Source organism: Rhea americana, unplaced genomic scaffold (assembly GCF_003343005.1).
Source record: "Rhea americana isolate MKP2758 unplaced genomic scaffold, rheAme1 scaffold_93, whole genome shotgun sequence".
Lineage (NCBI taxonomy): Eukaryota > Metazoa > Chordata > Aves > Rheiformes > Rheidae > Rhea > Rhea americana.
The window spans coordinates 3433193-3460231 of record NW_028187122.1 but is presented as its reverse complement, the minus strand read 5'-3'; the positions used below and the strand labels follow the sequence as shown (position 1 = coordinate 3460231).

Genomic DNA, 27039 nt, shown 5'->3' with positions numbered 1-27039 from the left:
CCGTTTTTGAAAATCATCTGCCATGCAAGTGGTCCTACTGAAATAAAACTCTACTTGCTTACTGCCACATTGCAAACAATCTAAGCAGGATTTTTATTGTTGCTCATTCAGGCATCACACTTAACCTATGCATAATCTGAAAGGTCAGAATTTTCAGGTTATCGCTCATTTTAAAAAAACAACTTAAGGCAGTTTTTCCAGCTTTTTTTGAGCTAGATAATGGAGTTTTAAATGCAGAAATCTAGAAATAAGCTTCAAGTTATTGTTCAAACATTTTCACTGATAGCTAAAACTGTTAACTAGCTATATTTTAGTTCAATACCAAACTACAAATTTCCACAGCATTTACAATGTGTAATCCATGTTAAAAGCTTGTCTGTTTAACACAATTTCCCCTCTATGCAGTTTGTTACAGTACTGTGCATGCTTACATTCAAAACAATGGTTTGATATATTACACCTGTAATTACTCCCATGCTACTAGAAAACCAGTGAATTAAATTTATTTAGTGTTAAATGGATACGGAATGTTATACAGTACACGTAAGACACTTCAAGATGAGTAAAGCAGAACTAATTGCACAAAAGATTAAAGGTTCACCTCAACAGTCAATATTATCAAACCATTACAGCTTCCATCTTCAGAGTGCAAGGTATGTCATGCAAAAAATAACTCAAAAGATCCCCAAACAGACAAAACCAACATTGTGATACCACTTAAATGCTATCATACCACCATATTTTATAATACATTAAGTGATCATTCATACAGAACGAAGCATTTTAGCAATAAAATGTTTTGAATATACTTAACAGATTTTGCATGAACACCAATTCCAGCATTACTATACCTAAGGAACAGGCAACATGCTGGGAGAAAGTACCTAAAAAAACCAAACCAAAACAAAAAAAGCCTCTTTTATTCAGAGCCAATATTATTACCTGCAAGAGTTAMGCTAGGCAATCTTAATACTCAGATTCCCCACAAAACTGGGTAAGGTTCAATACATTTTTACATAGAGCATAATCACATAACCATCACATCAGCAAGACAATTTCATTATCTTGACCAGTTACTACATTTAAACCATGGTATGATAACAACATGCCCTGCAAACAACTTGTCTTCTGGGACAGTAACCTATATCTAGAAATATCAAAACAATTAAAATATGCCAACTGCTTTAAGATTAAACCCAAATGATCTATAGTTTGTGTTTTATTTACATATTTTTGAAATATGTAGGTAAAAATTGCAGATGGGGCAGAAGTAGAATACACAAGAAAGATAAGATAGGGCTTACTGAACTGATCAGTGCAATCAGTAACCCCTGACAGGGGATTATACCTTTTGTACTCTTCCTTCACTCAAGTGACCTTAATAGGGTTTGCGGTATCCAGCTGTTGTAGTGGAAGAGCTGCTCATCTTGCTTACACACTCCTCATCCAGCTGGCTGAGTGCAAAGGACCAGAATTTCACAGCCCAATCAGTTTCACTCCGCCAAAAGCACTGCAGATAGAGGTACTTCTACACAAGTGCTTCAACTACAGCGTGAACATAAACATGGAAGAAAACCAGAAGATGACAGAATAGTTTTAAAATTTCCACCTGATAATATTCATATCCTGAGGGCACTAACAAGTAGATTAATTTACAAAAATAATCATACAAGAAAAAAAAAAGATGAAGTTGGTTACTCTCATATTAGGAATAAACTATTTGACTTCCTGGATTAAATGTAAGCAAGCAGAACTTACCTAAAAAGACCTCGTTGAGGTTAACTTTCCAACTACATTCAAAGAAAATAATTTACTAAAACTRTAACTTGCAAGGTCTAATAGCCTTCAAGTGAGGATATAGACATTTTAAAGAAATAAAATATGAAACTCTAGCAAGTAGGTGGAAAGAACACTTTAGTATTCATCTGGAACATTCTATCTTCAAAGCCCATCATKCTCAGGAATGTGTATTTCATAAATAAAAATATAGAACAAAAATATGAGTAATCATTCTAATGCTGAATACTTCTACACCTCTTCAGATAAAATTTGTCTCCCTCCCAAATTAATGATAAACCCTGAAAATTTGGCTTTTCTAATCTATTGTGCATGAGGAAACACAGATGAACAAACCAAAATTTGGAAAAAACACTTTGTACAAGGTTGCAATTCTAAAACACTTATATTACAAAGCAATGTAAATAAATACCAGGCTAGTACAAAAGCTCTTATTTACAGTTTTACAAATGAAATTGTTTTCAGTGTAAATGCAGTGTTTTAAAGAATACAGTATTAGTAAAATGAGTTCCTGTACAGAGCATTACAATTTCTGCTGAATTTCATGTAGTATTGTATAAAATAATTGTTCAAGTTAATTTTTGTTTATAATTTAGTAAGCCAAACCCCAGTTTATGCCTGGAATGGTATCTGTTAAAGTGCTGAAAAAGAGGACATTTCTGAAACTTTAGAAAAACATACTGTACATTATTAAAGCTTTATCAAGTCAAAAATGTTAGATTTTGTTCACATTTGCTACTACACCACCTGCAGATGATTTTTTTTGAACAACTCAGTGTAAATTAATAGAATGTCAGCCATTGATATCTTCATATCCAAAGTCTGATGGTTTCTCAAAAGTATTTGTCTTAAGATTCAGTGGTGGCTTCAGGCTTCATAATCTGATAAGTAATCAAGTATTCTGGATAAGCCTGAAAAATGACAAACACAGTCTTTATTATGATTACATTTTATGGATACATGCAATACCTGTTTGTAGAGAGGGGRAAAAAAAAGTGTAGTACTTATGTGAAAGGGAAAAAAAAGGTAAGATGTCAATGGCATGTTTTCCGAATACTTCAGAGACTATGAAACCTTTCACCTTCATGCAAAGTTGGAGTTTCTTATAAGACAAAAACAAGTCCTAGCAGTCCTAAAGTAAGGAGGAAAAAACCAACCAAACAAAAAATCTACTATGTGCTTTTCAAAATTAACGTCTAGGAAAAAAAACCTAAAACAAAAAGCAAATTACCTGCTCCCCTCTATAAATGACATATTCTGCCAATGCCAGTCCATTTACACTGGGTCGCCCAGTAACTGAGTGATGTCCTGGAGGAGAATGAGCCATTTTCATAGCACTGAACTGCAGGAAAGACTTGCCCAGGGTTACACGACAAAACAGTAATTGCCTATGTTAGAAGGGAAAAAAAAGATTATGAAYAAAAAAATCTTATTTATGTGAAGCATAATTATCTTATGTGAAGCAACAGAAAGATTATCTTAGTGAAACTTTTACTTGAGCCACTTCAGTCAGTTCTTGTAGTAAACAAAGCTAAGAAGTTCTGTTTGGAATGATAAAACTTACGCTCCCTTAGCAAAAGGGTCTTTTAGTCTGGGGAAAGAGCTCATGCTAATATTAATCACTGTTACTGGCAACAGAATGTTTAACAATGAATTCAGACTGTTCTGAGTTTTCTGAGGGAAACCTCTTACCAAAAGTCACTCACACTAACAATGTAATACATTTGTGTTCTAATACCAGATTTGCACCCAAAACAGTCATATTATCATAAAGCCCAAGTACAAACCACAAACTCTAGATGTAATCAAAATATATCAATGCTAGTATTTGTATGTTTTCATTAAAAAAAGAAAAACAAAAAAACCTACAAAACAAAGGTAGCTATTTCTTTACATATGCTCCAATACAATGGCAATATAACACTGATCTACAAAAATGCTGAGATTATGTACCATTTTGTTATGCTCAGCCAAAATACTTCTGCTTTTCAAATTCTTCACACATGACAAATTGGAAGATTGGAAGAACTTCTCAAAATTTTAGAAAATATGAATAGGAAACCATGAAGAGATACTGACAACCTCTTTAAATCTAGAGGATTCTTTACTTAAGGATGCTGGGAAAGGGGAAGCAATTTGAAGAAAAAAGGGGAGCAGCCTCAAGGAAGSAAACTGCAACAGCTGCCTTTTTCCCTGTGAAACTAGCAGAAAAACAGTACACGCACACACGCACACAATTTTCTTGTTTGAAATGATGGCCACTACCATGAAGTAAAAAAAACTTTATTCTTAAAATGAAAGTGTCAATGAGACAGAAAGGGTGTTCTGCAGAAAAGCAGATTTAAGAACACAGAATTAGACATGAATTTGTGGAATCTCTACCACTATGTTCTATTGTCTGAAGCAGGAGCAAGTTGATGGCTCTTATGGAGCACACTCTCAAAGCATATAGCATCTAAATATTGCTGAATTTCTCCTTCCTCTGTAAAAAGACAACGAAGCAGACTAAATCCTCGCATTGCTTTATCTTTCACACAAGTGTCCAGTAGATCCCCTTCACTCGTAGCCTATCTAACCTGATTTTTACAGTAAATTAATGGCAAAGACTCAGTTAAGTGCACTGAAGATAGTTAAAGGTTCTGTGAGACTTCAGTGTCAAGTTTTCTGAAGTCTGTTCTGTCAAGTTTTCAAGTTTTCTGAAAAGCTCAAYATATAGTGAATGCTGGGAAGGTTTTGTTACCAAACAAATCTTTCTTCAGAGAATCTGCTGACTTTATGGTCAATTATACAACGTGCAAATGCAAATTTGGATTCTTTTGTGTAAGACATCATGACTTACCTGTGGCAAACATAACAAGATCTATCCTTATGAATTGGACATCCAGTGCCACCTCCAATTCCGTATACATACTGATTGCTTTTGGAAGAATTTTCAGCAAAATAAATCCCAGCTCCGAACATACCACCTATATAGGCATGTCTTTCATCAAAGCCTTTGTGAATAATTGCGTTCACAAATGGGGAGCCTAAAAGAAAGAACGAATGAAAAATATTTAAAATAAAGTACTTTGAAAGGTACTTGTATGTGTCTTAATTCTACCATGCATTCTCCAGCAYTTTTAGTATGTGTTTTCACACATACAACAAAAATCAATCTCCAGAGATTCTGAACAGCACAGGTGTACATGACCAGTTTGCTAGAGCTGTTATACATAGCACAGCACAGCACAGCACATGACGTGTGCACGTTCTTACATTTACGAAGTGTAAGATCTGAGGCAGCTTTCGCTGCAAGGGAAGGCTCTATCATTCAGCACTCCTTTCTGCACAACTTTATTTTAACCAGTATTTTGTGAATTTGCCACACACATCCCATCTCTTCCTAACATTGAGTAGACTACATTTAAAACCAACAGATGCACTCCAGTCAAAACTCTGAAGTAACTCTCCTAAGAGCAGCAGATTATTTTTCTGTTTTTCCCTCCAGTATCCTTCAGTATGTATCTACTTGCACTGGGCATAAAATCTAACTTTTAAAGAATAATCTATTCAAACTAGACTCTGTATCTCTAGAGATACCTGATATCCATTCATTTTCCCAGAAAGTGTAACTTTTTAGTAAAGATTTTTGTAAAAGCTTCAGAAAAGAGCTTTCTAAGAGAATACAGCATTTCCATTACATAGGCAGTTTTAGTTAAAATAATCCAAAGTCTTATCCTTCAGTATAAGGATAAGAAAACCTTATATGAAGTAGAACAGCATTCCACATGAAATTAAACTAGAAACAGTCACAGCTTTTTTTCCATTATGTTCTGCATGTTGCATAATGATTAAAGATAAGTGTTAATGTAAATAAAAAAAATATGCAACTATCAGAATACTCATACAGCATAAATTCCCCTCTTCCAGGATTATTTTGTTACCATCTAACTTAAGATCTTTATTTAAAGGAAAGTAATTCCATCAAGGAAGTAATTCCATGTTTCCTCTAATAGTGGTACAGGCTACAATCAGATGACAGGATTTTAATCTGTACAACTTTGGGCAAGCAGTGATTATTACGTTATTGTTATTACTAACAGTAATATGTTATGTTGGAAACTACGTAGCTTTCATTGTAAGGATGTACAGTGAACTTATTTCACTGCAGGTCAGGACAAACAACGTATCTGTATGCAAGAGAGCTTTCAACAGGGTTTGCTTTGACAATTATAACTTCTCTTCTCTGGAATTATGATCTAACAAGAACTAACTTGCTGAATWAAAAAAATGAGAAAAAAAATTGCAGAATAAAGTCTGACTCAAACATTTTGGCCATACAGCCGATAAAACAGAACTAGCAACTTAACCAAAGAGAACGAAAGTCTTTTCATTTCCATTAATAAATACTAAARTGATTTTACTTAAAACTTCTGAAAAAATCCCTTTGCGGAGAGACAAGGAGATGCCATTTTCAGAAGAAAGATTCAACAGATCACATGTCACTGTTGACAATGCTTGTTTGTACAGAACTTGCACAAAAACTAGTGCCAATTTCCAGTCAAAAAATTTACACTGAACCAGTCGAAGTCCTCCACTGAAGAGTGTTGGTAGTGTGAAACTGGTAAACAAGGCTCGTTTCAGTATCTCACCATGAAACAGCATCCTTTCATTAGCATGGTTATGATTCTCTTCAGAGACCTCTTTCCTCCTGTGAGTGTATCTTTCCCAAAGCTTTTTGTTGCACACTTTCTGAATCTGAAATAGTCAAAGTGTAAGTTCTACCTTGAAGCTGAAAACATGTTTGCTTTGTTTGACTGACATTTAATATATAGTACCTATACCACAATATACTACTCTAAAATGCCAGTTAAACAAGAATCTTTACATAGAACTCAACTAAAAATACTGAAATTCTACTGCTTATCCTACAGAAGCTGATTCTTTTAACACAACAGAGAAACACTGACTGAACTGTAACTATGAGCTTCATGAGAGTTAATTCATTTTAAAGATCTGCCAAGTAATTCCTCTTAATTTAAATTTAGAAGGCTTCATCACAATTACACTTTAGGATCCCTCTAAACATTGCTTAATATAAACCATAAAAAGATCATCTAGTAAATTAAAACCATCTTCCAGAAAGACTTCTAGAAAGTTTCAAAAAGAAAAAAATAAAATCCTCTAAGTAGAGGGGTGCTGAACATTCTCATTGTACTATCTGTGTAGACACAGCTTATCTATTCCACTAGGAAAGAACATAATATCAGTTCAGCATAAAACTCGTATTTACTGTCAAATCAAAAACTCTACTGTTTTAATGAAAATGACCGTTTCTTTAGGAAAATAAAAATATAAATGCAAACCAAAACTCTAACMGATTACTTAAAAGCAAGGTTGTTACTTCCTGATAGTTTTAAGATTTTTTGTCTTTAAATCAAGCCATACTCTGTATCAAGCCATACCAGATCCCTTTACTTTCAAGTTTCTAGAATTTTTTCTTTCACTTCTTGTTTCATGTTTTTTCCCTGCCATTCTACCAACAGGAAAAAATCCTTTGGTTCCTATTAAACTCGCTCTTTTTTTTYCCCAAAATTCTGCACTTTTCTGTGAAGTCCTCCTGTATCAATCTCTAATATAAGTCCTTAATCTCTACTGGCCTATAAGCAGTTTTTCCACACCATCTTATTCTTTGATTTTTCTCTGGAGCATGATCCTTTTTCTGTGCATGTCTCAGAATGATGCACCTTTTATGGAGCTCAACCAATGAACATAGAACATTTTACCGCTCAGTTAAATATACCTCCAAACAAAACACTGAAGCCGTAACCATCAACCATAAAAATGTGACTGCTACCTTTAAAATGTTGTATCTATTGAAGACTCCGCCAGCATGTCCTCCATCTCTATGTTCCCTGACAGTACTCTGCATCTGAAGATCGACAAATTTAAGAATTATTTGGCTCCAGAAWAAATATCCTTCAAACATTCTAACAATCAAAAGAACCATATTTGTCTTWAAAAAGTAAAAGATCATAAAAGAAACTTTAGGCAATAACTGTGTGTTAAGCAATGCTGGATTGCAGAAGCACACTGACAGGTCTTATGACTTTTCAAAACTACACCTTGAACAGTCTATAGACTAGTTTCCAAACAAACAAACAAACAAACAATCTATTTAGAGCACTGTTTCTTCAGCATTTTGCCCTGCGTGATTATTACACTTTGGAAGGAAGTGACTTAAACCTGTGTCTAACAGACAGGCACGTGGTAGCATTGAATTTTTATGTTGTATCAAAGAACTTTTCAGTATCTTAGAGGTTTTACCACTAGCAATAGAAACACAGATAAGAATAAAAAATTATGGATATCATGAGCATGGATCATAATACTGGTGCAGTCAAGAAGTACATGCAAGAAAAATCAATTTAAAGTATCCTTAAGCTATTTTTGTCTTATGACACTTAGAAAAGTTCRTTGCGTAGTTAAACTGCCTAGCAATACTCTTTTGTCTACTTCCTTAGTAAACAGTGACAAAGAATACTGAGAAACTTTAAAAACCAAAACAAAAAAAGAAAACCCCCAAATCACACCGTACCTCCTCTTCTACTGACTGAAATTCCTTATCCTCAGAGGAAAGATCTATGAGTATAGTCCCACTGCCAGAAGTATTTAGAGTCAGGTATGGGTTAAGTCCTATGAATATAACAAAATACAAAAACAGTTTCAAATACTCCTTTAAGATGATTGATTTGGAATAAGCRGCAACCAAGTGCTGGTCTTCTCAAATATCAGTTTACAATAAGGAGAGTTTAGTTGCTAAGCAGTGCAAAAGTTAACAGGTTTTTATTTGCCYTTTCTCATTCATGTAAATTTTTGTGGATGTTCAAGGGCCATCCCTCAAAACATTTCATTAGTTTCAAACAAAATAACTTTTCAGTGCCTTTATGTAGAACGTCTACCCTCATATTACCATCCATGTAGTATTCACGCTMTCAGAAACACAGCAGCTTATCAACAGGATGCTGACCAACACTACTATTCATTTATCTGTTGATATTGATCCATCATTCTCTCAAAACAAACATTTTGGACAGACTAACCCATTCAAATATGCTTAACTCAGTAACTTCAATGTACAAGACATAGAAACTGTATGTAAGCAGTTGCCTACTTGAGTTTGTCTGAACTTCAGGCAGTGAAACAAGAGCAATCTGTCCTTGTGCAGAAGAGTCTGTGACTACTGATCTAATGGTGATGGCATCATGAAGAAAAGATGATGGAGCCAGACTCCCAGTGACAAGACAAGAAGCAATGGGCACAAACCGAAACCCGGAAAATTCTGTCTGAATATTAAGAAAACAATTTTTACTGTGAGGGTGGTTGAACACTGGAATAGGTTGTCCAAAAAGGATGTGAAGTCTCTCGTTGAAAATAGTTAAAACCTGACTGGATAAGGTCCTAGCTAACCTGCTGTAGCTCATCCTGCTTTGAGCAGGAGTAGATGGACTAAATGATCTCCAAAGGTTCCCTCTAACTCCAAATATYGTCATTCTGTGGCTTGACATGAAGTGCAAATTCTGACCTCTCCATAGGAACGTCTTTACCAGACTAAGATCTTCATGCTTTGGATTACCTTAGATGCAAGGATTTCTATCTCAGACAGTAATGCAGAAAGAACTGACAATGTAACTAGAGATAGTCCCTGAACCTAAAAGGTCTGATGCCGATAATGAATGCTCAAAGAAGACTCCTCTATTAACTGCTTCAAACATGCCGGCATAATGTTGAAATTTTATACAGAATCCACTGTCAGTTTTAAGACTTCTATCACAGTTGGAATGGGAATGTAATCTCTGGACTGCACAATTTATGAAGATGCAGTCTATCAGGTATCACTGCATTCCCAGACAACCATCAGGAAACCAGCGTTAGAGGCTGGGTCTGTCATATCATCTCTAGATAGGAATGACATGGGGAAAAAGGAAAAGCTGAGGATTCATCCACATTCAGGAGCCAWGATATTTGAGTCATTCAGCTAATATTTAACAGCAGTCACTGGAGTTTCCTTTTTGAAGCCTCATATTAGTGGTATGCAACTGGAATCCAATGTTCAGATGCAAGAAACTCTGACAAAAGCTTCAGAATTAAACTCCATATAAAAGCCTTATGAACCTTGAAACAATGGCTACACTGTGTTCAGGGAGAGACAACAAAATACTAACACCAACATACCAGAACACAAGAGCACAAGGACAAAATATAGAGAATTACAAAAACTTAAGAGAAGCCTAAGAATTACACTCAGTTTAACTACTTATGCTCGTGGCTAATGTTACCAATGAAAATGCCAGGCCTTTCAGTGCAAGAGTCAAGGAAAAATAAGGGGGATAACAACAAACACACTTATTTTCAAAAACATATTTGGAAGGCAAAAAACTCCCCTAACACCTTAACTAGTTGCAGAAGTTTAAAGTTGAAATGGGACATGAGGCTGGAACAAGTTCTTAAAAACAGTTTCCACTCAAAATACCCAATGAATCAGTCAAAAAGTAACTGAAAGTTAAAAGGAAGTCAAAGATCCACAAAAATTCTTCATCACTCGCAAAGGATTCTCTTGTGGCTTGGTTTCTCTCCAAATTAGCAAAAAATCATTTAGTGCTTTGGACAGCAAGTCTCTCATTACTCTGGAGTTCWTCCTTTGGAATAAGAATTCACAAATGGCACCTACCAGCTAGGAAAAGGTCCTACCAATTCTAACTAATTTATTTCATTGTTCTGAAACACAGCAAAACAATAGTGGTTGATGTTTCAGTGAGACAGGGAGAAAAAAAAATAGTGTCTTTTTTTTTTTGTCTCCTATACAGCCATAGTTAAATGAAGCGTGTTATTCCCAGGATTGTGCTGGAATCAACAATGCTGTACAAATAAAGGGTCTTCAGCATAAAATCCGGAACAAGCCGAAGCTCTTACAACAAAGCAGCTATGTTAATTTTGGCTCACTGGAAACATACCAACTGTACTTTTAAAGAAAAGGATATAGAAGACTTTCAGCTTGTGTTCTGAGAAAGTGAACACAGTATCTATTCCCATGAAGAACCCAAAGGAACAGCATAGAACAGGCCCTTATCCATGAACAGACAGTGTGCTTCTGTGCTCCAATATACTCTGATGAAGATAACCACTCCCTACTTAAAAGGCTTACAATCAAATTGCTCTAGATCTACACTTCACCTAAGCAAGTAAACACAAAACAGTGATCATAACAAAAAACAAACAAAAAAAACCCCCAAAACTAGAGCAAATTGRAAGACAAGATTTCATAGTAATTCATAGCATAAATTAAAAGCCCTCTAAAAGCCCTCATGCTTTAGGTCAAAAGATATTCATCATTAAAAGTGCCCCTTTTTCAGAATAAACTAAGTTTCACTACAAATTGTTTTTAATGTGGTATCATTTGGAACAACCTAAAGAATTTATAAAAATGGATTCTATAAAAGCACTGTTATATAGTATTTTGRAAGAAGTATATACCTTGCTGTCCAGAAATCAGTCTTTCAACTCCTTTAATGATTTTATGCCGATGGCCATAAGCATTAATTCCAATTTCCTTCAATTCTTTGTGTCCCATTTCAACCAACACATCTAGTGTTATCTAGAGTAAGAGCAACATTATTTTTTGACAACAGCATAAACAAAACAGCTGCCAATGACACTGCGAATGTATTCTACAATAGCTGTGGCAAAAAGTGTGAAAATAATATGCATATTGGACGTTAGCATATTATTCTTGTTCTTGGCTTTGTTTCCACTGTATTCCCAGACTTTTGTCTTTAAATTGATTTTCTACAAGCTACAGTTGAGTAACTGGTATTCCCTGCAAACATCATGTTTCTGACTGAGAAATATCRTTTTCTAAACACATTAAAGTCAACAGATAAAACCACAGCAATTATTGATCAACACTGATTAGTTATTGACTACTTACTGACTCCATTTATACCACTGAAAGGAAATACTGCTATACCCTCAAGTTGATACAGAAAAATACCGCCTTATTTTTTATACAAATCAGAAACAAACAAAAAAGTTTGTCCTTTCTTTCACTCTACATCCAACTCAAAACAGTCACTCATTTTAAGTTTGTGTCATTATGCTATCCAAAAAAGGCAGTGTTTTATTCCCTTGCATCCTAGCTGAGTATGTGGAAACATAACTACTTACCTGTTCTCTCTCAAATATGTCAATCAGATGTTCAAGGCCAAGGTTCCGCACAAACTGATTTATGCTAAAATCTATACCTGAAATTGGATAAGAAAAACCTCAGAAGGAACATACATACCCATACTTATAAAAATAAGTATACACATCACACACTCTCTGTGGCAACAAAGGGAGATAAAAGAATTCTTGGATTTATGCAGACTAGGAAAAAACCCATCTAAGTCACTATCAAGTGTCAATTATTATTTTTTGGGGTCACCAACTCCAATAGAGTGGAACTGATGAGTCCAATAAGATATTCTACCCTCATCCCCCCCAAAAGAGTAGTCTTTATGCATCTGTGACATAAGCAATCAACTGGCTATCAGAAACGCATCTCCAAACAGCAAATATTTTGAGAACTAGCAGATGCTATAGAAACAACCTTTTCAAGATATCTGATCTAGCAACAAGCTCTTAGAACCTAGATAAAGTCTGTAGTAAAATACTACTTGGTATGGAGCCAAAGTTCATGTGACCTCTTTTTTAAACCACAAATCACCAGTGTGCCTGTGGGGGTAGGTGGGAAGACTTTAAAAATCTTCTACAAGGGGAAGGGACTAGAATCCTGTACTGTGAGACTTTTAGACTTCTGTTCCTCATTGACGACAGCATAAGGAAGAGTTGTTACGTATGTCAAACTACTCTATCGGTGCACAGAGTCAAACTTAAGTATTCTTTCTACCATATATTGTAAACTGACTCATTACTGAGAAAGTCTCACCTTCTTTCTTCTCTAAAACAGTAGTTCCCTCTGCACCGTTTGTACCAACAACAGAAGGAAGTTCAGAAAAACTACCAGACAAGTTGTCAAGGCTACTCGCAGCAGACAGGTTGGACGGACTGGACGGAACAGAAGACAGGGAATCAGCTGTTGATCCTGTAGTTTGTGATACGCTTATAACCTGAGGTTTGTAGCAAGACGGTAAGGCAGAAGGAGGCATTGCTGCTGTCAATAATGCACTGACATCATCTGCCTAAATATCAGAAGACAATTTGTTAAAAATACAAAAACACTTTCACACAACAGCTTTTCCTAGAACGCATTATTGCTATTCTAGACTGTTTCTAAGTATACTGCAACATAAAAATTCAGTCAGTTTACAAATGGCCTTTTGTGCCAACAACATACCGAAACTGAAGACATAAGAAACGTAAGTACAACAAAGTAAAAACTGAAATAAGCTAAAAAAATAATTCCTTCAATATTTCTACAAAAACTTCAGAGAATTAAAACCAACCTCTCATTTCCAAGGGGAAACCAGCAAACAGACAATCAGAATTTATGAAATAGAATAGTTATTCTGAGTGTAGCTTTTGATTGTATTATAATAGTTAAGGGGGAGGGGGAAAAAAAGCCCTTAAAAGCCACAGTTCCCTAAATTTACACTGCAACAAATTTTGCTTACATTTTTGTAATAGTTTTTGTTTTAGTCAAACTGTAGGTACCAAATTAAATTMATCCACTGAATCTTTTTTTTCCTGCTGTTTCAAAATAAGAAGCCATAAGCAGGAAAACCTTGGAAAAAAAATGTTTAAAAAGGCTACTGACTTTCCTTACCATGTATAAACACCAAAGAAACCAAAGCATTTTAAACATTGCAGGAGCTGCCACATTACTTTTTTTTTTTTTTTTTTTTTTTTTTTTTTTTAAGGATAGTTTTATAGGCGCTGCCACAACTAGCAGAGATGTACAGTTTTCCCAGGAAGAGCCCCATCACTTACAGTGACCAGATCTAACGGTGTTTGTCCTTCCTGGTTTTTCAGAGTCGGATCAGCCCCATGTGCCAGCAACAAGGCACAAAGTTGTGTCCTTCCTTTCTGGGCTGCTTCATGCAAAGGTGTGAAAGCCCATTTGTCTGTAGCATTCACACATGCATTATACTTTATAAGCAAAGCTGCTACATCTACGTGCTGAAAAATAAAAACATCCTGTTAAATTCCAAGGTGCTACAGTATATTAAGCTAACTCAGAATTATTTCTGCTTCTTCTCTGTAATCCTCATTCTGAATTTTAGARCTGTAATTTAAAAGTATAAAAAAGAAAGATGTTTTTTCCCCCGATCTACCAGTAAAAAGTTCAGACTTCTTCTCTTGTGAAAGAAGGACGGACTACAGAATCCCTAATCCAAAGTACCGGGACATCATTAACAGATGAAAAAGAGCCAGAATCCAAACTTCCAATCTGGAAAGTACTCCATTTATTTTGATTAAAGACTTGATCAAAACACAAAGATCCTGACTGAAAGTCCACACAAACAAGTAGCAACTCAACTTCAGCGAAAGTAACGTAAATGAGATCTTTGTGATAAAAACCAATTGGCATGGCTAAGAACAGGCATTTTATGGAACACCTTTTAGACCACTTGTTTTGTAAACATTCATGTTCTCAACTCAAAAGTCTTCACCTATACACTCAGTTGACTGAGTCAGTTACTTTTTTCCTTTTCATAAATAAGTTTACATTACAAGACAGTGGCAAAAGCTTTCTAGAGAGATTCTCAGATCATGTCATTCCAATAAAATGCTTATTTATTTTTTTAAATAAAGCCTTGGAAAGTTTGAGATATTTACCCCGTAAGATGCAGCATTATGCAGAGGAATCAAACCTCCTTTATCTTGTGCATTCACATCTGCGCCATGCTGTAAAAGGTACTCTGCAACCTCCAAATTGTTGTAACCAGCTGGAAGTTTGCAAAGAGAAAGTAAATATAATATGTTTTTTAAAAAAATAAAAGAAAATGTATTTGAAGTAACAAAATTGGCAAATGAGTAGCCAGGTCAAAGAATTCCTATGAATACCAAATAGCTTCAAGTTACAGAGCAGAACAAGAATTCTTAATATTGGTTCAGCCAAAACTTTCTCAATAGGCAGTAGAGAAATAACTCCCTTAATTACTTGAAAGCTAGAGTGTCAGTCTCAGTGAAGACAGTGTTAGATATCTATTAATGAAGACAGCTTCACCTTATGCAAGAGTATCTGTTTTTAAAATCTCTGCCAGTAAACAAAACAAAAGATATCCTGGAGCTAGGGATAATGGGAAATTGAAGCCATTAGTATTAAACTTCTGAAAAGTGGAGGAACAGAGGATTAAGGAAAAAAAAAAAAGGAAAATACACATAAAACACTAAAATTTTGTCAGATTCTTTAAGAAAAGAGTAYTAACAAAATTTTGTACGAAATCCTTTAGCTGGAAGCTGTACTGTTCACCTTGCTTAAACTTAGTAAATTCAGCTGCAATAACTCTTAAATCTAATCAAAGCACTAACCTGCTAAGTGTAGTGGTGTTGAATGTCGTCCTTGTGTGTCCCGACAGTTGACGTTGTCAGGTGAACACAGCTTTTTTACTCGGGCCAAACAACCTTTCTTAGCAGCATCTAATAGAGCTGCATCTCCTCTGAGTAGGTCTTGAATATCAGTATCACTATCTTTAACGAGGTCTAAAGGAGTATTTCCATCTCTGTTTTTCTTTGTAGGGTCAGCTCCATGCTGTGCACATTAAAAGAAGGTGGTTTAGACATAAGTAGAATAAACGTCTCAATCTTAGGTGTCTGTCTTCTTACTGAGCAAGTATTTCAACATGTACTCAACTCCATCAAAGAGGAGATGTATTATATTGAAAAAAAGAAAAGCCTTCCACACACCGTGTCAGAAAGGAAYGCACACAAATAGTACTCCTCTACTAAAAACTTATATGGAACTACAGTCACTCAGAAACACAAAACACAAACCAATTCTTATTAGAAGTTCAATCACATCTCAGACTGAATAGAAAGAAATATTTCCAAAAAGTAACCTCTCTCTACCGTATGGAATACCTGTAACAGGAGTTTGCAGATCTCATATTTTCCTTTTGCTGCAGCTTCATGCAAGGGAGTGAATTTCCATAAGTCAGCTACATTTACAACTGCTCCGTGTTTAACGAGCAATTCTGCAACTTCATAGTGACCGTAAGAGCAAGCATTATGTAAAGGGACAAGTCCTCTGAAAAGAAAATAAAGAAAAATTCCTTTAAAAAAATTAGAGTCTCTTTGACAAAGTGATATAAATCTAAAACACAATGCACTTTTAACAATCACARCATAACAAACACCTCTTGTTTTCTGAATGTTCCGCGATATTCTAACACAGCATCTACTGCCAAAGTGGTACAAMTGCCATCAGTAGTGGCACTGGGAGGAAAACAAACCAACCAAAAAAACCCTCCCTCCAAACAAACTGGGGGAAAAGGGCCTTAGTTACTATTATGAAGTACTACAAAATATTTTTGTGGGTATTTTGAACAGCTGCATACTAACGGTACTTTCCATGAAAACAAGAAAGTGGATGTCTGAAGAAAGATGGGGTGCAAATCAACCAGCAATATTCAAGGACTGACAGATATCATAAGAATTAAATTTGCCAAGAAAACACATATTATATTTGAATATCTACCCCTTATCTTTTGCATGCACATCCGCTCCGTGCTGAAGAAGGTATTCAACAACTGATACTCTATTGTAGCCAGCTGCAAAATGAAGCGGTGTAGACTGACGTCCTTCAATATCTCTGCAGTTCACACTTTGAACCGTACATAGTTTCTGTGAAAACCAACAGTCAAAACATTTGTAACTACATATGACATTGCACATTGTTAATTTAGTCATAAAATGTTGTTACACACATCTGATTTGAAAAATTTGTTAAAAAAATTTTTAAACAGAGCCCTTACATTTCATAGATTGTTTCCCCAGAAAGAACAAAATAATTAATACTCCTTCTCTCCAAATCCGCACTTGTTACTTTTAAACTTTTAAATAAAAAGTTGAATGTGACTTCTATAATGCAGTCGGTGATGGATTTTGTCATTTGTAGTTCTTGTGCAAAACAAAGGCCTTAGCACAGCAATTATAGTCTTAAAACAGTTTGTGTTCTTTTGGTATTTTGAGAAATCAGTTTGGCATAAAATTCCCTCTTATATTTAGGATGAGTTTAGGCTTACTTTTACAGTATCCACATCTCCAGCCTTTGCAGCCTCTAGCAATTGGCGATCTGCATCTGAGTTACCCGGTGGGATACCTTCTGCAAAATAAATGATATCGTGTGGCAGGTAAGTGTAAGTACCTGAAGGAATTTAAGACAGGAAATCGCTTGAGTATTTCAAGTATTCTCCCTTAAAAGAACGTTAATCAGCTATAGATTATTTTTTTCTCTTCTTATGATCTATAACTGTAGTTATTCGCTTCAACAGTGTTTGATATGGCTTTGGAGCCTTGCAAAGTTGTTCTTAGCAATGTGCTTCCTAGTCATTTTGGAGTACTGTGGAACTAATTAAATATTCTTATTCAGCTTCAGAATTAGGCTGTCTCAAGAAGCTTATCTGTACTGGCAAAATGTCAAAACTTCATTCATTAAAAATCTCTATACCCTGTTGCCTTTGTTCACAAATGCACAGCAACTGTTTTTGCTTTTGAACCTCATTTTCTGCTCAGGAGATTCAYCCCTGCCCACTGCGGGACTTTTGTGAAATGATTCCAAGTGGTTACACAATTAAACATTCTGAGCATCTCTGAAAATCTGTGTAGCTGAATGCTACAGAGTAACACATACCCTTAACTACACCTGTAGCAGACAGTTTAAAATGTGCACATGATAATGGAAAAAAAAAAAAAAAACATCTCAAGAACTGTACAACCCAAACCAATTTTTAATCTTTTGGAGAAAATTTTTTGCTTATGTTTACTCTTATGCCTTGACAGCACTTGAAGTGGTAAGTAAAATAAAACATGACACTGCATTAGAAATGGATGTTAAATAAATCAAYTGTACCTTGTAGTAGCTGTTGCACACTCTCTGTCCCCATTTGTAAGGCTGTAAAGCCCTGCAGTGACACAATGGAAGGATCACATCCAGAACTCAACAGCAATCTGCACGTCTGAAGATGACCACAGTGTGCAGCTCTATGAAGAGAGGTCTGACCAAGATTATCCAATGCATTTACCTAAAAGTAACACAGAACCTTGAGAAAACATTATTACAAGAAACAATATTGCCAGAACTTAATATTAAGGCTACTTTTACTAGTGACCAGTGGGATTTCACAAGCACTCTTCTTTCATTAAAGGAAGATATTCAGTATATTTCCAAAGGTTATAAAGTTTCAGAAGACAACTTTACAAACTGTTTTTGCTTTTTAAACTGCACTAATTGAAGACATTGAGTAATCCACAGTGCAAGTTAAACAACTAACAGCCTATTTACCATATACAGTATAGGTCTTAATTTTGTTCATGATGGCACGCATTCTTTGTTCAAACAAGCAGAATGATTTTAACTGTATCAGTTTACTGCAGTCTTTCAGACTAAGGACTTTATGAGCATCAATGAAGTTAATTAAGATATATTTAACTATTTAAAACCCTGCATCCAAAGCCTACTTATCTTCCCTACTATTCCTCTGGTTTTGATCATCATTTCTCCCTACACATCACAGTAGTATTATACAATTGCATCAGAGAGCTCTGACTCCTAGCTTTGGACAATTCAAACATTACAGAAAATATCTCCTATCTGTATTTTCTCCTTAAGAAAATTTGGCCTAAACTGTGTTGTATGATTTAACATTTTGCYTTTACTGTAATTTTATTGCACATCATCACGCACAGTCTACCTACTTACTCAAAATATAGTGCTGTACTGATGGATCAATAGCCTCTTATATATATAAAATATATAAACTTCCCAAACCCAACTATTTTACCAAACTTTGTGCCCCCAGTCTACTCAGCTGTCCATTCTCACGCTTGAAAACATGCATAGTAAGTGAACCTAAACAAAAAACTATAGTGATTCATACCTTAGCTTCATGTTTCACAACTACTTCAACAACATCATTATGAGCTTTTTCTGATGCTACATGTAGAGGAGTCAAGAAGCTGTAAAAAAATAAAAATAATAATAAAAATGTATTCTGTAGAACCTCTTCAAAAAAGCAGTGAGGCATAATCATTTGTAACCACTCACTCTTTTGTCTTTTCATTGATGTTGGCTCCTTTCCTCAGCAGCAATTCACATACTTGTTTTCTCTTTGGATATGGGGATGCAGCAGCACAGTGCTGAAAACATTACAAAATTGCAGCATTAACAACTAGCTCACAATATACAGATTTTACTACTTGCTGATCAGCCGAAAGCTAAGAGCTGCTTGTATGCAAAGTCAACAGAAAAAAACAYGTAAAAGCTTATTAATTCAAGAGATTCCACATGGGCTCATGGTTTTACTCTGGTATTTTCCAACACACTTTCTCCGATAATTGCTGGAAAACTTTAGGCCTTAAAAATAAACAGACAAAGCTAATGTAGCTTACTGTTGCTTAGAACTAAACTATTCCAGAGAAAAAGAGAAAAAAAACAATTTCAACAACCTAAATAAAACCAGTAAATTTGATTAGTCTTAACATTAAGCAACAAAATACAAAATCAATGCTACTTGATTTTTCTAATTAGAAAACGCATATTCAGCACTGTTCAGCACAGAAATCTTCAGACTACCTATTGTTAGGTCAGCCACAACATACGCAAAGTAATTAATAAACCTTGAAACGTTACCAATGCTGTCTCATGTGTTTGGGGATGCTTGAAGTTCACTGTCTCCAAAGAAAGATGTTTCTTTATGCGAGCTACATCTGATTCTCTTGCAGCCTGTAGCAGCGAATGACCTCTGAATTCGTCTAAAAACAAAACAAACAAAAAAAACACATCCACAAACATACCAGAAGGTTATACTCCTTAATTCTAGCAGGATCAAGAAGATTGTTTCTTTCAATAAGAGAAAATACTAATTTTCTTTGCTGGTAAGACAGTTAAGGGGCATTTTTTCCCTATGCAGACTTTTCAAACTCAAAGACCTAAGCTTTTAAATCATTTGACAAAATTTATTAGCCTGTAAGTCAAAACAATACAGGAACCTATCTCAATTGCCTTCAAACCAAGCTGCCTGAACAAGATTTATTTCACTCACTACTGTTCTAGGTTCTGCTCTTTGCTTATGTATGAGTCAAAATAAAAAAAAAAACTTTATTTCTGACCTCCCTGTGGAAAACCATATCTAGTTGCTAACATGTGATCGAATATAGTATGTAAAGGTCGTTTCTGTACATACTCTGGAAACACAGTGCACACTTTGAAAACAAAACACAGTGCAATAAAGAAATATTTCAACAGCCTTGACGTAATGACAAGAATAAGTATGAAAAATGAAAGGGTATTGGCAAGGTTGTGAAGGGAAGAGTGTATTCAGGGAAGAAAAAACTACAAAAGCCACTGCAACCAGATGATGGTAGAATTTAAAATAAAACTATTTTAAATGCCTTCGTTCAGAAAAATACAGCAAYCTCAAATTATACAAAGCTGTTATGCTTAACAGTGAAAGGTACTGTTGAACACTACACAATTGCTTGAGAAGTGTAAGCATTTTCCAAATATGATTCCTGGTAGTCCACTGTCTAGAAAACTTAAGCACCTATTACAATCTATAACTGAAGAACTCCGCTCACTTTATACTCACATGCTAATCGTTCTTTTAATTGGGGTGTTGGAGCCAAGTCAATGGTGCTTTTGTTGTGACAGTTCAACAGTGTTGGATCAGCACCGTAACTTAACAAAAGAGAACACACTTCCACCCTGTTCTTAGAAGCTGCTTCATGCAGAGGAGTGAATTGCCACAGATCCATTGCATTCACACATGCTCCATGCTTGAAAGGGAAAGGGGTAAAAAAGATGCAATATCAAAAACAGATATTAGAAAAAGACCTCTGACATTAATTTCAATGCAATAGATGGTTAAAATCAATGCATGTATGCAAACATTTTCCAAGATATTCTCCAGACATTCATCTTTAATACAACATTCCAATGATGGAATATTTCAGCACATTGCAGCCTTTAATCCTCCAGTGTCCCAAAGATACTCCTGCTTCTCCAAAAAGAGAGGAGCTCTGCTACTAGACAAAYCAGAGGAAAAGCCTAGTTCACCCCCTTCAAATCACATTTAAAGAAGCTTCTGTTTCTTGTTGCTCTAGAAGAAGTCTACAATGAACAGTTTTACTAAGATAAAGATATGCTCTGTGAGCATCCCTTGAAATGAAGGCTAAAAATATTTAAAAGGAGGTAGGCACCTCAAGTTGATTTGGACTCAAATGATTTAAGTAGAAGTTTTGCAAGTAATACTCCTGGATGTTTAATTTCTATGAAATTCTTCAACAGTAATATTCTTTCGGTACCTTGACTTCCATCTGGAAGCAAGTCTGGTAGGGCACGTTCTTTCCCACTGCTCGACTATTTTAACTTATTATGACTTGTCATTAAAATAATCACTTGTTACTTAACTTTCGGTAAAGAAATAGAAAAGTAAAAGCAAATAATGTGGACCAAGTGTTGACCAACAGCTAGTCCCYGAGCATTCAAACATCCAGAGTTATGTGACAGAAACCCTGCAGCTGTTACAGTGTTCATGACTTGCTGTAGCAGCTGAAAATAGACACAGTTCAAAAATCCTTTTGTGGACAACCATCAGAGATCTTTCAAGTCATATCCTGGAGCCCCCGGTTTAACRTTTAGTAGTGTATTATACTTTATCCTCAAGATTAATTAATCCAGATAAGACACTTTGGTTCTGAGAGTTCATTTATGCTATGGAAGTTGACACACTTTTTCTTTCTTTGAGGTGAAGGCTATGATTCATAGTCAAAATTGATGTTGTAAAGAGACTGATTATTCTTTAATCTTWAAGATTTAAAACCCTTACCAATATATTTTCCAAAACCCTTTTCATACTGCGCCTTCCTAAGTACTTTTCTATTGTCAAATATTTCCATTGTCGCAATATTTCTCTCTTTTTTTTTTTTGCGGATTTTTTTGCATGAGAGATGGGAGGGTTAAGAGAAGGAATACTTACAATATGGTAACAAAATCATTCAACTGGAGACAAGAGAGGGAAAAAAAAGCAGAAAGCATGTGTATAAGGAGAAAGCTCCTTGCAAGCAGAAGGTGCTGTTGAGATTTAGCTCCAACTTGATAATCCCTAGCTAACATGGACAGCAAAACAAATCATTCTTTTTAAGCTTTGTAAATCTAAGTACAAAATAAAATATATGCAACTTCTATTAGTCTATTACAAACTGTTCTTATGCAATATTATCCAATTTAACTTAATCTCTTCAAAGACCAACCTTTACTAGAAGCTCTGTTACTTCATAATGACCATAGGAACACGCATTGTGAAGTGGAACCAAATCTCTATGTAGAAGAGAAGGAAAAGAATACATTACTACACATTTTAATTACAATTTTATCTAGAACACTGCAAGTAACAGTATATTGTATCTTGAGCATTTTACAAAAATAGAACTGAGACACTCGAATGAAGTTGTGGGGACATAATGTGCTGGGGAAGAACCTAGAAAAACTCTATGGTGTTATTCAGAATAAAAAAACGTAAAAGATGACCAAAACCAGAAACAAATTACAATGTCTTACTGCATATGAAATGGTTCCTCTGACAGACGTGGAACCCTAAGCAGAAAGAACCATCTGCAGGAGCTTTTCAGGAGTGACAGTAATTACTTCCTTTTTCAYGAGAAAATTGTAAGATTATCTTCTCCCTTGGAAACTAAAGGAGTCTTACCGACTAATCTTTAAGTAACTGTACAATGTTCTACAATCTACAATGACAGCAGAACTAGTGTTTTAAAGGCCATCTTCATATTCTCTTGAACTGAGCTGTCTTAGGTGCAACTGAGAAATTGCTCAAAGTGATTTCTTTYACTGTGGGCTATTAAGGGAGGGAGAACTGACAAAATGGAACTTCAACCACCCTAAGGGGACACTTGAAGCCATCTTGTCAGGCAGCTATTTATGCATCTTTGAAGTGATCCAAGGAAAAAGTAAAACTTGGTTTCCAGTCTTTAATGTACATACACACACGTTTTTAAAAACAGGTTTCTCATATTATATTTTATGTAAATAAACTTACATGTCTATATTTCACTGGACTTCCTGAGATGCTTAAAAATGCAGTCCAAATAAAGCCTCTGGGAAACGTATCTTCAACCTTTTATCATTTTATCACTGATTCAATCATTAAAACATTTGCTGACTCCATAGTAGTATATGAAAGTATATTATTAAACAAAAGATATGTTGTTCAATGATACCTAAAAAAACCCAGCATATTTTATGGTGAGTTCAGTTTGGGTTGTGCTGCTTCATAAGAGTTAAGACCATGCACTTTGTATTTTTGTCATGATAGGAAGGTAAAAGATGGCATAATGGTCTCGAATTAGCAATTTTTCATAGTTAAAATGGTACTAATATTCTTTAATACAGCTTAATTTTGAACAGTTTGTTTGTTCTGAACTCAGGAAAAAAATGAACCTACCCTTTATCCTTAGCATGCACATCAGCTCCATGCTGCAATAACAGCTGCACTATCTTCACACGGTTGTACCCAGCTGCTAAATGTAAAGGAGTTGACTGAAAAGGCAGAACGTAGAAGTAATTAGTAACACAAAAATCAATTGTGTTCCCCCCCCTCAATACTTGATACCAGTTCTAATTACTGAGGTCCTTAAAATACTTGTACCTTCCTCCCCCCCCCGCCAGAGGTGCTTGAATCAGACATTTAACAACTACGTTCATTCTTTACTGACTACTCTTCTAGTTACGATAAACACAAATCCTGAATTTAATCACTAACACACTCTAGCAATGAAAGCCCTCTTAACAGACTTGAGCCCTGCAATCCATTTCCAGGTTTTAGCCTACCATAACTATAAAAACCCTTATCTGCTGGGACAAACTATATAATCATTTGGTAAAGGGGAGTTAAGAAGGCTGTTACAAGATCTGACTGCTAAATTATAAATAGGTCTCCATGACAATCAACAGATTAAGTTTAGAAATCAGAGAGGGTTATCCACACCTGTGAGTGCACAMGTTAATGGGGTACACAGCAATCTTCACCTTCTTCTCTACCTCCTCCTCCTCCACAGAGTAATCAGATAACTGCTTTATGCTCTTTCTAGCAAACCCATGCAAGAATACCAGTCAGCAGCACCAAACACAGAGCTAAAAAGCAACAGAATTTACAAACCCTTCATTTACAAACTCATCAACTCAATGACTTTGTGTATTTTTGAAGGTTCAGTCTCATGCTTAGAAAGTGAGAAAATAGAGGTGCTTAGGTATTTTGGAGATCCCAGTATCTTGCAAAAAAGCTGAATACAGAAAAATGGGTCCAAGCAAAAATTAATAAAGGAAAAGGACAGACTGCACACACTTAATGAGAACCAGGACAGCAAAATTAGCTAAGTCAGCTTCAGTGGGCTATAGGCATAGCTTGGAGGTCTATTTGAATCTTTTAAAATGGAGATTCTGAACACATTTGCAAATACATCTTTACCAATATTTACAATAATAATTAACTTGATTCTGAAACAGTGGCAGTAGTAACTTGCCTAGGACTTCTGGTGAACAAGGAGTCTACTTATACTACTTTATTACATAGCAACTATAATAATCTATGAAAGGCTTCTCTTTCTCACTGCAGATATGAAGCAGACATTTCTATTGAGATGATGTTAATTTATTGGTCCTAACATAAGAACCTACACAGTCCTTTTAAGGTTAGAAACCAAAAATCAGCTAGAAGATTCTTTTTCCATACAAATAGTTTAAGAAAATATATAGAATCTATGTTTAGCATTCTTAAAATCTGGTCAAAATGGTAACCCTGTAACCTTTAAGAATGACCTAACGTTAAAGCAGGTTTTAGACAAAAAAATAAACAAATTATATATATATATATATACACACACACACATATATATATACACATATATACCTTTCTGCCATCACTTGCATGACAGTTAACATTTAACGGTGTAAGAAGAGACATCATCTTTTCTTCATTTCCACTCCTAAAAAACAAGACATAAAATAAGCAGAATTCTTTTTATTCTTATTGTTAGTAGTTTATTATGTTGTGTTTTTGTTTGCTATTACATTTTGTAAACCTGCTCTAAAGTTATACATTTCCCACTGTACTATCTGCATTAATGGCGACACAAAAACGTATTTATACACTATTCTAGTAGTTTTATTCATAGACAACAGCCCAAGCTCAGTATCTAGAGGGAAAGGCAGCTCAAATATGTTCATTATATACATACCCCCAGACAATTCTGAAAATACAACTAAATTCCAGATGTCTTCTGTAGAAATGCATACCTGGCACTTTCTAAGAGTTCATCTTTCTTGTATTCACCTGAAAGCCAAAAGCAAATTTCTTTAGCTGCTAAACAAATAGCTGTATATGAGAAGTTTATGAATAGAAATCTAATACTTAGCCTCCTCCTCTAAAATTTTAGAGACCGCAAGTACCAAAAATTTTACAGCCCATTATTGGCCTAGCACAATAAGCTATTTATCCAAAACACATCCCATGACTGAATACATTCTGAGATGACAAAGGCCACAGGGGAATTTCTATTTAGAAAGTATTTAGCTAGTATCAGAAGAAGAAAACAGAATATTGTATTATGTTGGGGTGTTATTAGCTATAATGTGTTCTAAATGAATTAAAGATTATCACTTACCAGTCAGCACTGCTTTTGCAGATGGATCTGCTAAATCCAAAGCTGTTCTTCCATCTGTGTTACGGATAGTTGGTTCGGCACCATGCTGCAGCAATACTACAAAATAGCACAGTTTTCATGAGAAAACAACTCTAAAAGGCAGATAACTCTATAAGGCTTATGAAATGCATCATTTATCTAAACAGGAAGCAAAAAAAAAAAAAAGCCTTCAGTTATCAGTCCTGATTTCCTCTCTCGAATTCTTTAAGTCAAAAATTCCTTAATGTCATCTATGAACAGTTTAACTAGCAAAACATGCCTAGATACATTTTAAAAGACAAARGCAAGAGCAGAATGTGGAACATTCACAGTCTGACAGCAGGTAACCTCATTTGAAAAAATGACTAAAACACCCCAAGAGAATGGTAGCTACCTCTCATCAGGTCCAGAGCCTGCTGCCTCAAAACCATGAGTGCCTATGTCCTAAATTGTACACAGAAGCAGCAGGCCATGCATCTTTCTCGACCTTTCACTGGTACCACAGCCAAAAATGCAGTGTTATATATCCAATTCTCCAGATGTGCTCATGAATTAATTAAACGGAAGGAAACAGCTCAATCCAAAAAACAGCTTAACATATTTATATATTTCTACCTCTTCCAAAGTCTTTGGATTGTGTAAGCAAAGCAAAGTCAATAAAATGCACTTGCCTGTTTAAATTTAAGCTCATATACTTAACTAATTAATATGACTGCTATGCAGAGAGACAAAATGAATCCGTTATTAAAAACGGTTATATTCACTACTCTGCACTGTGACTAACAGCAAAAGACAGGATAGTGTTGAGGCTGAAGTGGCAGAGAAACTAGCCCCACTACATTGCTCTAAAGCTCCTTCCTCATGAAGTCAGCGTGAACCATTACATTTAGGAATTATGAAAAACAGATCTTAAAAACTACAATTATTTTCTCAGATAATACTGGCATATGAATTTAAGTTTACAAAATATTTTTGTATTTAACCTTTATATTAGGTGTAGCTTTGTAGAATAAGAAGTTTTTCAAAGTTTTTTGGTTTTAATTAAAAAAAAAAAAAGAAATTAGTCGGTCACAGGAAGAATGGGAGAAAGTTACCGATGCAGACATCTGTCTTGCCCTTAATAGCAGCTTCATGAAGAGGAGTGTAATTCCAATTATCCCGAGCATTAGGATCTGCACCATGCCTCAAGAGAAGATTGACAACTTCRGCATGACCAAAAGAGCAAGCATTGTGAAGAGGAATAAGGCCTCCATCATCTCGAGCGTGGACACTGGCACCACTTTGAAGTAAATATTCGACTACATCCTTCCGACCAAAACCTGGAATAGATAGAGAGCTCTGTGTCAT

At 35.3% G+C, this 27039-nt stretch overlaps 1 protein-coding gene across 1 annotated transcript; it reads right to left on the bottom strand.

Moving 5' to 3' along the window:
* Positions 1 to 333: 333 nt before the first annotated feature.
* Positions 334 to 27039, bottom strand: TNKS2 (tankyrase 2). Its single transcript, XM_085324808.1, has 26 exons — positions 26787 to 27039; positions 25675 to 25770; positions 25307 to 25343; positions 24921 to 24996; positions 23457 to 23551; positions 22249 to 22315; positions 20586 to 20772; positions 19628 to 19749; positions 19043 to 19134; positions 18876 to 18954; positions 17849 to 18020; positions 17022 to 17101; positions 16475 to 16620; positions 15859 to 16024; positions 15310 to 15529; positions 14614 to 14723; positions 13765 to 13953; positions 12764 to 13016; positions 12001 to 12077; positions 11311 to 11431; positions 8375 to 8472; positions 7634 to 7708; positions 6429 to 6534; positions 4637 to 4823; positions 3029 to 3185; positions 334 to 2708 (listed from the first exon to the last, which is right to left on the bottom strand). The coding sequence occupies exons 1-26, from the start codon at positions 27037 to 27039 to the stop codon at positions 2646 to 2648; spliced, it is 3324 nt and encodes a 1107-aa protein (XP_085180934.1). The 3' UTR covers positions 334 to 2645.